The sequence below is a fragment of the Schistocerca americana genome, chromosome 1 (genome assembly GCF_021461395.2).
Source record: "Schistocerca americana isolate TAMUIC-IGC-003095 chromosome 1, iqSchAmer2.1, whole genome shotgun sequence".
Taxonomy (NCBI): Eukaryota; Metazoa; Arthropoda; class Insecta; order Orthoptera; family Acrididae; genus Schistocerca; species Schistocerca americana.
Genome location: NC_060119.1, coordinates 184,483,543 through 184,496,076, shown reverse-complemented (window position 1 = coordinate 184,496,076; position 12,534 = coordinate 184,483,543). Strand labels below are relative to the sequence as shown.

Sequence of the window (12,534 nt, the reverse complement as noted above, 5' to 3'; positions counted from 1 at the left end):
GAAAATCATGACTGATAGCAAAACGCATCGAAAGGAAAACAGGTTATCATTTAAAAAATATTTGATGTTTATGCATTAAAACTTCAGCTCTAAGACACGAAATTGTGTTTTATTACTCCTTTACTACTAAATCTATTCATAAGACACTTTGCAGATGGTATCTACATGTATCACTGAATGTACCTGGAAAATTATATCATTGAGATAGACAGAAAACTAGCTTTTGCTTAAAATGGAGCACAAATTACCCTCATTATATTCATTCAGTGTTTTATAAGTAGAGCACTTAGTGACTTTCAACAAACTTCAAGCATAATTTCAAACCTTTGCTAAATTTTTTCCTGCTGACATGTTTAAAGTCAAACATTTAACAATGTAACTAATTTGTAAAGCAATCAGATGTCTAAAGCTGTTTTACATGTGGCAGTTAGATTCTTTAAAGAATGATGTTATCGTTATCCTTATAGTGCAAATGTTGCTGGTAGATTTGGCAGTGACCCAACACATTGGTACAACATCAGGTGAGCAAGAACAGGGTAAATTTCACTTTGGAACCTGTGAGTTAAGGCATCTGCAATCATCATTGTGGGAATGGATTTGGAAGGGGTGACAGAACAGATAAAATGGTTGTCTCGAGAATAGAGTGTGGGTGCAGATGGTTAGTGGAGAGTTATGTCTGTAAGATTATGTAAACAGAGGATGTGTTGCAAGGATAACTGCTGTATGACACCGCTGCATTCACAGGCGGCACTGCTTCTAGTACAACATGATAAGCCTGTGGTGGGACTGGAATAAGATGTGCTGAGTGGGTGAATCTAACAGGTCTTGGACAAGGTCTTCCACAGGGATATAACCCATATGGCAAGGGGTAAAGAGTGCAAGTGGCACAGTGATGGACCATGATATTGGGCAGGTCATGTGGGTAGCAGAATACCAGTTTAGGAGGAATGGGAAGGATTGCGGGTAGAGTATATGTCATTTCCTGACACGATGATAGTCAAAGGCCTGGTGAAGGATGTGATTCAGGTGTTCCACTCCACATTGGCATTGGGATGAGGTGGGGCGAGTGGGACTATTTGGAATGTGTGGGGATGTGGAATGGGGAAAACATTTGTGAAGTAAGTTTGGGAGATAACACCTGTGTATGAGGCTTACTGAGAGCTTCCGCATAGTGGGCAAGGCATTCCTTGTCATTGCACATGCAACATCCAAGGGTGATCACACTATATAGAAATTATTTTTTGGTTTGGAAGGGATGACAGCTGTCAAAATGCAAGTGCTGTTGATGGTTAGTGGGCTTGATATGAATATAAATATGGATAGAACCATTAGTGAGGTAGAGGTTAACATCCACAAAGGTACCATGCTGTGCCAAGTAGGACCAGCTGAACTGGATAGGAGAGATGAGACTGTAGGAACGAAGACAGGATGTCTTAGCCCTGGATCCAGATCGTGATGGTGATGTTAATGAACTTGAACCAGACAAGGGGTTTGTGGTTTTGGGATACATGAAAGATTTCTTCTACATGGACCATTAACTGATTGGCATTGGAGGATGTCAAACCGGTGCCAATGAGTGGGCAACAGATTCATTTGTATATCTTCCTAGCAAAGAAGTAGTACTTGAATGTTAGGCCTGTCATGGTCCAGCCACATTAATTTGATGTCAGTCTATGTTCAGTGTCACTGAGCAGTAACCATTCACAGACAGCACGGGGCAGTACTACAGTGGAAGGTATATAAAGTGCTTCAGGGGATGCAAAAAAAGTGCAGTCTTTGTCATAATGCGGAAAATGGCATGACCACTGGCTTTAGAGCTAGGGTGGAAACATTTTCGAAACAGCTTACTTTGTAAACTGTTCCCACGCCACCATGGCCGAAGCATACACGCACACAGCAAAGTAGCGCTATCCAAAATTGGGACCGAGGCAAATGTGGTCCACGACGGGCCATACATGACAGGGATGAACAAAGGTTGCAGAGATACCTACAGGTGAATAGACACGCAACTGCTGGGCAACTGACAGTCCAGATAAACTAAGGGGTTACCAACAGTGTCTACTCAACAACCATTCCATGAATGTTGCTGCATATTAGGCTTCACAGCAGGCACCAGGATCATGTACCTATGCTGACAGCTGTTCATCGACAACGAAGGCTGGATTTTGCATTTTGATCCTGTGATTGGATCACTGAGTGTCAAAAGGTGGCTTTTTCAGCTTAATCATGGTTTATGCTCCATCTGACAGATGGCTGTTGGCACGTACGGTGTGAAACTTCTGAAAGCAACCACCTAGCAACAATCATTGGAAATGTGCAGGGAGGAGAAGGGAGAGTTATTGTCTGGGGCAATGTTTTCATGGCATTCCCCCGAGTGATCTCATGATTCTGGAAGGCACAATAGATCAACAGAAGTATGAATCTGTCCTTGGGGACCATGTCCACCCCCACTTTTCCTCGGGATAATGGCATATACTGGCAGGACAGTGCAATTATTCACGCAGTTCACAGTTGACCTGTGTGGTTTGAAGAGCACCAGGATAAGTTTGCCATGTTCTCCTGGCCACTAAACTCCCCAGATATAAACCCAATTGAGAATATGTGGGACCACCTCATTTGGGTTGTAAACACCGTGGACCCTAAACGGAGAAACCTAGTGCAGCTGGCAACAGCACTAGAGTCATCATGGCTCCACATTCCTGTCAATACCTTCCAGAACCTCATTGATGAAGGTGGTTATTCAAATTTTTGACAGGTGATCACATTAATGTGACAGGACATGGTAACTGGTTAGATGTATAAGCCATGAGGTAGTTGGTCTGGACTCTGAAGAACATTAGGGGAGCGATAGCAGCAAGGCCATTGACACCGTGGATGCTAGTGTATAAGGAGGCAGCACCAACAGTGATAAGTAGGGATTCAGGTGGTAATGGGGTATGGTTGGCGAGAGTTAATAGAGGCAGTCATTTATATTTTTAATAAGAGAGGCTAGGCTATGGGCAACTTATCCGAGGTGTTGGTTGAGAAGAGCAGAGCTTCTTTCTATGCATGAAAATTCCTGTCTCTGGACATAATCCTTGTTTTCACAATGACATTCAAACTTTAGAGTCTGTCACACACTATCCCTCAATTACTGTATACTACAGAAGCCAATCTACACGGTGTGTGCATTGCCAAATCGCATTTGCTCCCTCTTCAAGATACTGTTGTGACCTGGGGAGCTGGGGTTGCATTGTGAACAGGAGGCAAAGAATGTACTGTGGGTGAGTGGTCCAATTTACATCTGGAGGCATCAGTAACACAGTGGTATCTGCAATAACATCTGTTTCTCCTGTTGAGTTAACAGACTTAGAAATATCTTCAGAGCAGCAGTTAGTGGTTGGATGTAAGTGCATGTGCCATGAAGAATTGCTGATGTGCTATCAGCAAGGCATGACGTTGCTCCTTGGATCAGTACTACAGTCACTTGCTGTGCTGATGGCATCACAAGTACGAGAAAGCATTGCCCGCCAAATGTTCTGTGATACAGTGCAGCTCCCAGCTCAGCACTCTTCAAGAAAGCCAATCACACCCCTAGGTGGAGATGGCAGACTGTGGTCCAAGTTGCTGATTGCTGTGAAGACAAGGCCCCTGTCATCCACCATGGATCGACCAAGACTACAGCAGGTGCTCATGAGTTGGCCAGGTGACTCAGGAGTTGGGAAGGAGATGCACTAACGTGCAATGCACGGTCAGTTTGGAGATCGCATCTTGCAGACCATCCATGATGACCCATAGTGGAGAAGGGGTGGTCACATGCCAGTCTTCTCCTCTGCAATGACCCACTGGACAGCAATGACAGACCATGACTGTGGTATGCCTCAGGCTGGTTGCAATTTTCTGTTTAAGTGAGCAAGCAGGTAGCAGGCAGCTCATCTATTTGCTTGTTGTGGTTTCACTGAAACAAAACAGACCGCTACTCTCTCTGGTTCTTGCAACATGAACAGAATGGCAGCACAAGAATGTGTCTTTGAGCTCCGAAAGTCTTGTTATTTAAAAGGACTGAGCCCACACCTGTGGTTCTTGGTATATCAGCACATTTGCCCTCATTTATCAGACCTTTCACCACACCTTGCCTCACTGTGGTGATTCAATGATTATTCTGGGTTGCTGAGCTTGGGTCTTTTTGACTACATTTCACTTTACAGTGGTGAAGTTACGTAGTGTTACATCACAGTGCCTTGTTATGTAGCACTGCAACATTTGAACTTCTGCAATCCTTACTTGGAGGTTGTGTGGTAATGCTTGCCTCTGTTCCTGATGTCTGTTATGTCGGCAGTACACCTTGTTGACATTGCAGCTGGCACACCAGCCCAGAGCTAGCCTTCTCTGTTCTGAGATCATCCGGTAGAACCCTCTTTAAAAAAATTAAACAAGCTCAATAAAATTATTCTGCTGTGCAATAATACTGTGCAACCTCAACTACCTACAACACATCTCCTAAATTGAAACATTGCAAGAGCATTCCACCATCCCCAAAAATTATTAAATTTATTGACATCCTACTCTCACATCGGTGCATTACTATCCATCAACACCAATCACATTCCAATGAACTCCTTTGTCAACTGCTCATAGCACCTAGACCCTGTCTCGTAGACCTTTTGCATTACCCATATCCCCCCCCAGACTCCTATCATCCTATGAAAATGAGGACCTACATAAACCCAAAACATTGTTGTCAACCTACCCACCAAATATATCTCAACCGTACAGAAGTTTCAGTCCTATCCAAAGGTCTCACCTTCAGTCCCACATCCAAGTTCTACCACATTTGACTTGTCCAAGACCTCCTCTTGATCCCTACAGTGGAAACACTTCTTCACTATCAATCCCTCCTACTAAAGCCAACCAAATACCAACACACAACTTTTCTCTTCCAGTTCATATTACTACCCTACTGAGACCCTCTCCCTCGACACCACGCCACAGTTACATTTCAGGAATTCCTTATCTTCAATGTGGTCTTACCATCTTTCACGAGATACTTTCCCAAGAACAGAAACGTCTCAATGGAAGAACGAACAGTCATTCACAACCTCAAGACAGGCCCAGATTTAATCATCCGCCCTGTGGACTAAAGCTCCACCACTGCAGTGATGAATCACAGTGACTAACTGACAGAAGGTGTTTGCCAAATGTCTAATTCTTCCACCCACAATCCCTATCACAGTGATCCTATTTGTAAGTCAAAGATAGCCTCCCATCCCTACTGAAAGCATCCATCCTATCCCAGAATTATTTCTCCTTGAATCAGTTTCCCTCCTCACTCCAATGATCTTCCACATACCCACCTTCTACATACTTCCCAAAATCCATAAACAGAACAATCTTGCATGCCCCACTGCAGCTGCTTACTGTGCTCACAATGAAAGAATGGCCACATTGGTTGACCAACACCTCCAACCAATTACATGTAGCCCGGCCTCTTATATAAAAGGTACAAGCTATTTCCTTCATAGACGCTCAAAAATTCCCACCTAATTACCATGTGGATCCCTATTTGTCACTGCTGCTGCAGCCACTTCTGATATCGAGCATTCTCTCTTCTAGAGCCTTCCCGATTCTAAACCAATCATCATATATCTTATCCATCTAACCAATTAGATCCTCACACATTACTACTGCTTTGATGGGAGTGCAGACAAACAAAATCGTGGTGTGGCCATGTGCACTTCCATGAAATTGATGGTTAGTGCACCTGTTACTGACGAAAGTATGGATGGGACTGTCCGACATGTCATGGTCAATGTCAAGGAAAGTAGTTCATTGGGGTGAGGAGAACCAGGTGATGTGAATGGGAAAGAAGACGTTGAAGCTCTGGACAAATGAGGGCGTTTGTCTTGGCCTGTGTGCAGATCGTGGAGATATCTTTAATAAACCAGTGTCAGACAAGGGGTTTGAGGTTTTGGGAGATTCGAAAGGTTCTTTGAAGACAGCACATACACAGATTTTCATAGGAGGGTGCCATGGAAGTGCCATGGCCACTCCACAAATTTGTTTGTGTGTGCGCCCACCAAAGTAGTAGTAATGTGTGAGGATGTAATTGATTAGATGTATATGTAATGTGATGTTTGGTTTAGAGCTGGAAGGACTTTGGAAGAGAAAATGCTCAGTATTAGAAGTGGCATCAGCCGTGGCAAGCAGGAATCCAGATGGTAATTAGGTGGGGACTTTGGAGAGTCTGTGAAGGAAATGGCTCGTATCTTTAATACAATAGGCCAGGCTATGTGCAATTGGTTGGAGGTGTTGGTCAACCAAAGTGGCATTTTGACAGCTATCATCCCTTCAACTGCTAAAAAATCACTCTCGTATAGTAGGCTAACCACACACTGATGGTACATCTGCAGTGATGAGAATTCCTTTGCCCACAATGCTGCAAGATTCACTTATGCCTTCATAAACAAGCACTAGCTCCAAATCTAGTATGAAAAACATTTTTACTGCACAATATCCCCACATACCCCTAATCTTTCCACAATCCCAAAGAACGACCTACAAAGAATTTATTAATGTATGCAAGTCTATGGTAATTTGATATTGGTAACCAGAATTCACAAACAAAATAACACCACATTTTTACAACTAATGATGCACATTTTAATCTCTTCTTCAAGATGCCTCCTGTTTTATTCCTCTTTTTGTTTTTCTTATAATTTGAGTTTTCTTTTCACATTCTTCCTTATAAGAAGTATAACTGGCATGTGCTTGTTGTCCACACCTAATGAACTGCGAGTCAAATCTCTCAGTACGTCCTTCACAGTCAAACCACTGTTTGAACATTTTCCTGTCATCACTAATTTGTTTTCTCCTAATGTGTGCTTCAACATGTAAAATCTTCTTCTCTCAATATCCACATTTCCAAGGGACAATGCAAGAGAAACTTTAACAAGTTATGAAACATACGTGAACGATGGATGACGAGTTTCCTTTCCAGATGTGCTGCTGCCAGTAATTGTCAAAAACTGTTATTTATAACTGGGTCATTTTTTTTCAAACTGTAGAATAAGTAACATTGCAGGAAAAAGACAGATTTCTACTTACCACAAAAATGACACAATAAGTCACAGACAGGCACAGTTAAAAGACACACACAAAGTTTCAGCCACAGACTTCATCAGAAGAAGAAGAAGAAACACACACACACACACACACACACACACACACACACACACACACACCCCTCATGCACACATGATCGCGAAACTCGGGCAGCTCAGACAGCAACGTCAGAGTTGGCGGTAACGTCAGAGTTGGCGGTCATGTGTGCTTGAGATGCGCTTCCTTGTGTGAATGAATGGTGCACATTTCTCTTTCCTTTTCTGACAAAGGCTGTGGCCAAAAGCTAATGTGTAAGTGTCTTTTAACTGTGCCTATCTGCAACTTAATTTGTCGTCTTTATGGTAAATAGCTATCTTCTTCTACATGAAACTTCTTGGCAGATTAAAACTGTGTGCCTGACCGAGACACGAACTCGGGACCTTTGCCTTTCGCGGGCATGTGCTCTACCATTCCAAATGGCATTTGCACATATTCAGATAAGCTGAAACCACGTGATAACCGCACTCTTTTTCACATCATCTGGTGCTACCAGAATCTCACAATATGCCTTCCAAAAATTGATAACACTGAACACCTCAGAGCCTGCCGCTGTGGTTGTAAGATCATGCAAGTGCAGAGTTAGATAGCGATTTGGTGCGCTATTGCATTCAGGGCACAAGAGTCTCCACAAGACTTGTGTTGTGGTACTCATCGACACTGCAGCATTTCGCAGCATCTTTTAATGTCCATGTGCCACTTCGTTGTGAATCTGCAATGTAGCATTTCGTATAGATATGGCGATATTATGACAGTAAACGAAATCAGCTTTGAGAATGGGTTCAGTGACATCAGCAATCAGGAGACTCTGTCTTAATTTTCGTGAAAAATCAAGACTCACAGTTACCTCTTCATTGCCATATGTAGGACCCTTTGATTCATTTGCTGCCATTAGCAATGATTGTATGGAAAAATGATTAATTGTTGTTGCTGGAAGGATGCTGACATCTGAGCCCCTGTCAACTAAATACACGCGGCTGATGTACCTGTCTTTTACGTAAAGTCAATATGATGGGGTGATACTGTGAATTCAAAAGCACTCGCTAGTTACCTTGAGAAAGATACTAGGATGCTAGGTACAACATGATTATGGCTTAATGGAGCACTATTGTCATATGTCAGATTATCTAGGCATTGTCCACTGGAGCATTCAGCTATGCCTAAGTCTGGTCGCTGTACCTGTTTGGATAAGCACATCCCTGATTACATTTGCATGACAGGTTCCCAATGTGTGCATGGTTCATGCACCGTTTTCCCGTGTGCTACCATCAACTCGTGTTCTGAATCATCTTTCATGTTATGTGCCAGTGGGAGTGTTTGGAATTTCATGGATTTGCCACTGGAGAGCTTTAAAATTGCATTATAGTGCACTCACCTGTTCTTCTAGTGGGACATGTTGATCTTTATCCTCAACTTCTGCATCTGGACCCTACACTGTGCTGTGCACTTTGTGGAATGCCTCATGTCACAGTGCCAGTGTATGATAAAAGTTGGTCTGTGATCAGTAACTGCGAGTTGAGTGAAGAGGGGGCACAAGTAATCACTCCACTCCTGATTCCGAAAGGTAAGTGACCCATCCAAACTTGGCTAAGTTTACAGTCAGAAACCTCAAATGCAGTAACCAGCAATCGTAGGTATTATCAAAGGATCGAAGGAATCTTGTCTCCCATTGTTTCTCTTAGCAGCACTAGAAGAATGCGAATATCTGAATGTCTTCCGGTTTGCAAATTCATTAGAGTACATTGATTTTGATGTGTGCATATTTCTTTCTGGTGGTGGTGGTGGTGTGTGTGTGTGTGTGGGGGGGGGGGGGGGGGGGGGGGGGGGGGAGGGTGTTAATGTGCAACACGTCTGCTAGTAATAATAATGTTTCCAAGTCCAACACACCCACAGTGATGACAAATTGTATATAATCAGCCATGATTCTGTAGGCTCCAAAAGACAGGTTGAGAAGTTAGACTCAACGATCTGGTTGCTGCGGCATATAAGACAGCACAATAAACTTTCTACATGTCACTGAAGACACAATGCAGCTCGTTGGCAAAATGTCTGTGACTTCTCGGACATTAACGCTGGTTGTGGAACAGTCTGAAGATTCTTCAGCCACTCCTGATTTACGTTCCGTGAGCAAGGAGCCCAACCTATTAGGCGACTGGTTTAACTCTTAACTGATTTATCTTCTGCCAAAGTCCGAGTCACCATTTTTGAGAACTACACTCCACAATTGATTAAAAGATTTAGAAATTTATTTTATTCTTTTATTTTAATCACTTCCGGAATCTTGACACACTGAGAAATGAACACACACTAAAAACTCCAAGGAAATTACATAAAGTTACTAAGTTACAAAACAACAACTTTCCATGTTAAACATTCCCTCGCATAAAGCCTTGGCACCTGAGGCAAATGTATATATTCAGATGCAGACCCTACAGCAATGCACCACCATCCTCACCTCAGCCTTCACTGCATGTAATTACCCCACCAGCCAAATTAAAAAGCAGATTTCCAGGGCCATCACATCCAATCCTGATCCCTCCAAAAAACGGCTTCAGAGCACATCATTGGTGACTCAGTATTATCCTGGTCTGGAATGTGTTAATCAGCTACTGCGACAGGGCCATGACTTCCTAACACATCATTCCCTGAAATGAGCTCATTTCTGTCTGAAATTTTGTCCACCACACTTAGAATAGCTTTCCGCCGCCCTCTCAATCTCCAGAATATTCTAGTCCAACCCTATGCTCCTTCTGCACCCATCTCCCTACCCTATGGCTCTTCCCTCTATGACCATCCCCGCTGCAGGACTTGCCCAATGCACCCTCCTACCACCATCTACAATAGCCCTGTAACTGACAAAACATATCTTACCAAAGGGAGAGCCATCTGCGAAACAACACGTCACATACCAGCTGTTATGTAAACACTTGTCAGCCTTCTACATCGGCACGACGAACACTAAATTATCAATTATGATGAAGGTCATAGGCGGAAGGCATGTACTGTCAACTCACAATATACTGTTAGAGAGCATGCTCTACAACATGATATTCGTGACCTCAACACCTGATTCACCACATGCGCCATCTGGATTCTTCCTCCAGACACCAGTTTCTCAGAATTCCACAGGTGGGAACTAGCACTGCAACATGACCTTGGTTCTCGACATTCATCTGGCCTTAATTTACGTTAATTTCTTCCGTCTCAGCAGTTCTTCACTGTAACTATTCTTTGCTTCACTATCTAAAGCATAATTTTTAATGATACTTTGCTTCGTTGTTTGCCTCTTCTGCCAAAAATTTAAAGGATTTACATATAATCACATGTCCATGATTCTGAAAAACTTTCCCTGTGTTTATGGTGCACAAAGACTGTACTGCCATGCTATGTAGTAACAAAATAGCAATGAAGATGCTCAAAGTGAGCAAATTGGCAGGTAGCAATGAATCCTGATGCGGCTGCCCCTTCCGAACAGTGGGACAGAATCACCCACAACATGCGCCACATCATTTTGCATGAGCTCTTCCATTATTCATGCAATGCCCTTACATGTGCAGCAGTCTTGAACTGATTACACAAAGCATAAACAACAATAGAAAATCCAGTTTAATTTTGAAAAAATACCTTGATGCTCATGAGAGAGAAACGATTTTAATTTTGAAAGTCAGTAAACATCTTATAGCTAATGGCATGGTAGGTAAATTACCCTAAGTATAATCTACGAAAATTACACTTAGTGAGTTGCAGACTTTCACATTTGCCTACCTGGCACAGTTGTAGCTGCAGTTGATTCTGGCCAAGCATCAGCAGAAGCTGCATTCCAATCAGTCTGTGGAGGATTGTCCCAGCCAGAGTCACCCCACGATGATGAAAAGTCTGTAGGATCCCTAATTTTTCCAGTCATGCCTTTCATTTCCAATACCTTCAAAATTAAAAATTATTAATAAGTTAAGGAGTAAAGGTAACAACTTACCAACTAGTTGATGAGTTGCTTTTACTCCTTAAATTGTTTATATTTCACCAGAACTTCCTACTACCACATTTAAAACATGTTAGGAATAGTCTTATGTAAATATGTTTCATTTGTGTCGCATATTATCAAACATAGACACAGAGAAAAATTTTAGCATCAAAGAAATTGTCCAGTGAATTGTTAGTCACTGCCTGACTATCTTTCTTAATATTTTTATTTTAGAGTGGTGCAGCATTAGTGACTAATGATCTAAAAACCCAACTACTGAAAAAAAAAAAATTTCTATCGCTGAAAATGTACTGGGCGTTTTACAATTCCTATCACAGGGTTCTGTGTGTTGTAGATGAAACTTTGTAGATAAGGTTTTGATGAGGAAGCCATGTCCAGAATTGTATAATTTGGGTGTAGGGTGTAAAATTAAGTCTGAAGGTCGGATCACTTTCAAATCTCCCACTTCAGGGTAAGCACACGAACTGAGAAGAGAATGCTATAAACAAGCCATTCTCATGACTACTGTCAACCTGCCCTAATCAGATTTCATGGGTGAGCAATTTTCATTCGGCCGCATGCCTTTATGTCAGTCAGTTCAGGAGGTGGCCCCTCATAATGCATCTATCTTAAAGCAAATGCTTGGCAAGATAGACTTTGCCAATGGACAGAGGTGCTAAACCTCTCAGCCTGGACAAAGGGAACAGGTCATTCAACAGCCAACAGCAGTCAATCAGCTACCATGCACTGCCCCTCACACAGACGAAGGACAGGACACCAGCACACTGCCTCAGATCAACACCTGCGTACAACCAGCTCTGCACTGCTAACAACTGGTTCAAGACTGGTAAGATATGACTGATAAGCCAGCTTTAATGTTTATCAAGCCTGGTGCCCAGCAAACACAAAATCAATCAATTTTCCCTACACCCGAACTAAAAATTCCTGCTCGTGACATTTTAGCATCAAATGTGGGCTCAATATTCCGTGAGTGAGCACATTTTTGGTGCTCTACATGCAGTTTGATATGAAACAGAGTTACCACATTTTTGGCAACCAGCGTGGTGCTTGATATTATGTGAACTACCACAGTAGGATATTGTGAAGAGAGTAAGGCATATAGGTTATTTCAATGAAGCAGAGAAAAATTAATTAAGAAAATAAGATTCGGGAGGGTGAGGGTATGCTAGCTGTTCCTAAAAAGTTTCAGGGACAGGAAAGATTATACAATGCAGGCTTTTACAGCCAGTACTTTCATTCTTTGTGATTTATGTTTTACGCCCATCAGGCACTGTGCCTTGTGCCATGACACTAGTGCCCATAAAACAAAAAACACTGGCAATGTAGAGAAAGTTATTTATTCCATTCACAGGGAAGAAAACTATATCACCACCAGGTACAATTATAGACTGGGCAGAAAAGAGGCCAGAACGTCA

General features: G+C 42.5%; 1 protein-coding gene across 1 annotated transcript in view; it reads right to left on the bottom strand.

Moving 5' to 3' along the window:
* Window positions 1–12,534, bottom strand: part of LOC124615702 (intersectin-1) — a 225,358-nt gene that overhangs the window by 164,399 nt on the left and 48,425 nt on the right. The window contains exon 13 of the mRNA XM_047143787.1: window positions 10,903–11,059. Within this exon, the coding sequence (XP_046999743.1) occupies window positions 10,903–11,059 (157 nt within the window). The remainder of the gene's footprint in view (window positions 1–10,902; window positions 11,060–12,534) is intronic.